General features: G+C 41.2%; 1 protein-coding gene across 1 annotated transcript in view; it reads left to right on the top strand.

Annotated features, from left to right (window-relative positions):
• The first annotated feature begins 1,561 nt into the window (after positions 1–1,561).
• zgc:172076 overlaps positions 1,562–3,219 on the top strand; it is a 21,116-nt gene continuing 19,458 nt past the window's right edge. The window contains exons 1-2 of the mRNA XM_055907143.1: positions 1,562–1,763; positions 2,028–2,074. Of these exons, the coding sequence (XP_055763118.1) occupies positions 1,562–1,763; positions 2,028–2,074 (249 nt within the window). The remainder of the gene's footprint in view (positions 1,764–2,027; positions 2,075–3,219) is intronic.

Here is a 3,219-nt window from a genome sequence, read left to right as displayed (position 1 = left end):
ATAACACCTAAACTGAAATCCAAACAGACTGGCTCACTACACCCTTGTTGGAGAGAATGCGGTCTATTGAAGGCGGACCACTCTCATATCTTTTGGACTTGCCCCGCAATCGAAACTTACTGGGGAGAAATAAGATCTAACATTGGAAAAATTATGGGATTTGACATAGAATAAACATTCATTTCTTTGTACATGGGTGAAATACCTGATAACTTACACAATAGAGAAAAGTACCTCTTGAAGGTCCTACTGGCAGCAAGTAAAAAGGCTGTCACTGGGAAATGGCTACAAAAAGACCCTACCCACAGTGACACAATGGATAGACATTGTAGAAGAAATACACCACATGGAGCGTATGACCTTTGCTTTAAGCACTCAACAGGAGAGAGTTCAAGAATACTGGGAAAAATGGGTTTCGTACTTGGAAAAGGTCTAATTCAAAGATGTCAATGTAACTAATATGATGATATGATGATGAAGGTATGACGTGCTCTGTAACTGCCAGATATTTTTTGTTGTTCTTTTATTTTACTTTATTTGTATTTTCTTTGTGTTCCTACAATAAAAACAGAGTATAATTATAATTTTTTAAAACACATTTTGCCTAGTGGTGCGCTGTTGGGTTTTGGCCACGAGAGAAAAATGCTACCATTCTCACAATCATCCTAAATCTCATAAGAAATTAGGTGGTGTTTTTTGTCTTACAGTAACATATGCTATTATGTTCGGTTCTGTTATATAGAAAACTATCATTACGTGATTCAGTCTTGATTTAACTTTATTAAACAAGCATAATTCTCAATTCATCACAGAAATTTGCCAAAGTAGCCCGTTCTCTGGGCTATTAATTAATTAAACAAGTAAAGCAGAGACTCTGCGTAAATTAGAGAATCCCACACATGAGCAGAAGCTTTGGATTTAGCTGTTGGGAAAATGGTTCTGGAGAATTTGGATCTGCAGCCACTCTGTATTTTGAAACTTCTCTTAATGGTCTATCAAGGGCACAATCCCTGATTCTGTTTCATTTTTTCCCCCAGCTATCTGGCAGCCCTGCTTTTTGGTGGCTGGAACGTGGCTGGAGAAATGTAATCAGTGGGTATCATCACTCATTGAAATTACCATCGAACAGCTGTACATATTGCAGATTGCACCGTTAAAAAGTGATTTACACTTTCATATCAAATGCACTAGTGATCATTTAGTCTGGTCCCAGATTTTTCTGTGCTTCATGTCAAGTCTTTGTCACTCATTGTCATGCCAAATATGGAGTTGACATGTAGTTGACACGATAGCACAAACAGATCTGTGACGAGGCTAGCTGTCAATAACTTTGACTGAACATTGAGCCCCGGGGGAACCTCCTCCAAATCAGGATTCTTCCATTTGCACCATTCACTCTCCATTCACTGCTATGGTGTGCCTGTCCAAAGTCAACTCTACGTTTGTGTGAACACCCATCCACCACATCCTAGCAGTGCTCATTTACATTGAGTTATAAAAAGACTGACATTATTCGGGCCATGCAACGTGACACCGGCGACCGTCGCACCACTTTGTAAAGATGAGCGTGTCAGGTGGGACTTGGACAGTCAAAACTGGGGATGACGAGACCATGCAGCTATTCTTAGCTCTTTTGTTCAGCGTTGAGAGAAGAGTTGGGACCGTGCTATCACCTCCACTACCACCCTATACCCAAGGCCACGGAGTCCAGACTGCCAGCCACCAAAGTAGCTTCTCATTTGACGAGATGTGGAAGATCAAACGTAAGTGACGCCACCATTTTGTGGCATGCATGCATGCTCTTTCACGTTGTCAAAATGAAAATAACAAAATGACTGCAAATGGAAAGGTGTTTTTCCTGACACACACAGTAGTGTTCAGCATGGCTGAGAGACGTTTTCAGCCGGGCAACTAATAGAACTTGGTCGAGCTCACACCTTAGACTCCTTTGCGTTATGATTTTGATTAGAGTTGAAGAATATAAAATGCCACTGTACTGCATTCCTGATGTAAATCTTCTCTTACAGCCCCCATCACGTACGCTCTGGAAGCAAAGTACAGGCCCCATCTCGAGGTAATACTTTTAGGAACTGTTTTGATCCAATCTAATTCACTGCCTAGCAGGGATTGATGTTCTATATTCCTACTGTGCAGGGTAACTAAGGACTAAGCTATGTGGACGAAAGCCATCGCAGCCTTGCAATTCCGAGTGCGTTTTCAAACATCTGGTCGGACAACAAGGCCTCGTCAAGACCAGCGTCATGTTCATTAGGCATCGAATGGAAGACAATGGACTGAAACAGGGAGGGATTACCTGGACTTGTCCCCCCCCCAAAAAAACGCTCTTTAGGTTTCCATTGCAAAATTGTGTTAAAACATTTTCTGTTGTGTGCCCTCTTGAAACCTACCAAGGTTAAATAATGAACTCAATTAGAATTGAGTTCATTAACTAAAAATCCACCAGGAAAATCCCAAGATACTGTATGTTGTCATTATAAAAATATATCTTTGCCATTATAGCGCATCTGTGACAGCATGGGCAGCGCCCGAGGCAATAATCCATAGGAATCCCACCCAGTTGACTACTTTGAATACGTTAAAGTGGCGCTACCCATTCCAAATCAGCCTTTTGGCCACTAGAGGCCTCTATCGTTCTCTATGGTGGAGAGTATATTAAAGGCGTCAGCATGCTTCCCAGCCGAAACAGTTCGGAACAGTTTGTGCATATATTATGACCGCATTTTGTGACTAACCGTGCAAGTGTGCCAGCATACTCCCTTAAAAGACCTTCGGTTGAAAATGAGAAACAAGTGGCAATAATACTGTTTGTCCATTTTGAGATACCGTAGCCAGTATACACTTCCTCAAAATAGCCCGAATTAATCTACGATAACTCAAGAAATCTGTCATTCATTTCGACATTTTTGCAGAGGACATCTTAAGCGTGTAATTTTACGTCTAAGATGTTTGGTCCAGTATTTCTCAAGTGAAAAAATGTGCATGAAAATTAGTCGTCTCTCATTGAATGACAACGACTATTGAAGAATCCCTTCGGTTAACCAATCACAGACGCAGAGTAGACTTCGGCTACCGACTTCGGCTTGCCTTGAGAAAACACTGTGTGCCCGAACAGCCAAAAAAAACAAAAACAAAAGTCCAAAACGAACATAAGAGTCACAAAATGTCGTCATAATATATGCACAAACTGGACTGTGTTGT

This window comes from Salvelinus fontinalis, chromosome 40, assembly GCF_029448725.1.
Source record: "Salvelinus fontinalis isolate EN_2023a chromosome 40, ASM2944872v1, whole genome shotgun sequence".
In the NCBI taxonomy this organism is placed as follows: Eukaryota; Metazoa; Chordata; class Actinopteri; order Salmoniformes; family Salmonidae; genus Salvelinus; species Salvelinus fontinalis.
The sequence above is the reverse complement of the archived record's forward strand: the minus strand, read 5'-3'. Positions and strand labels throughout refer to the sequence as shown.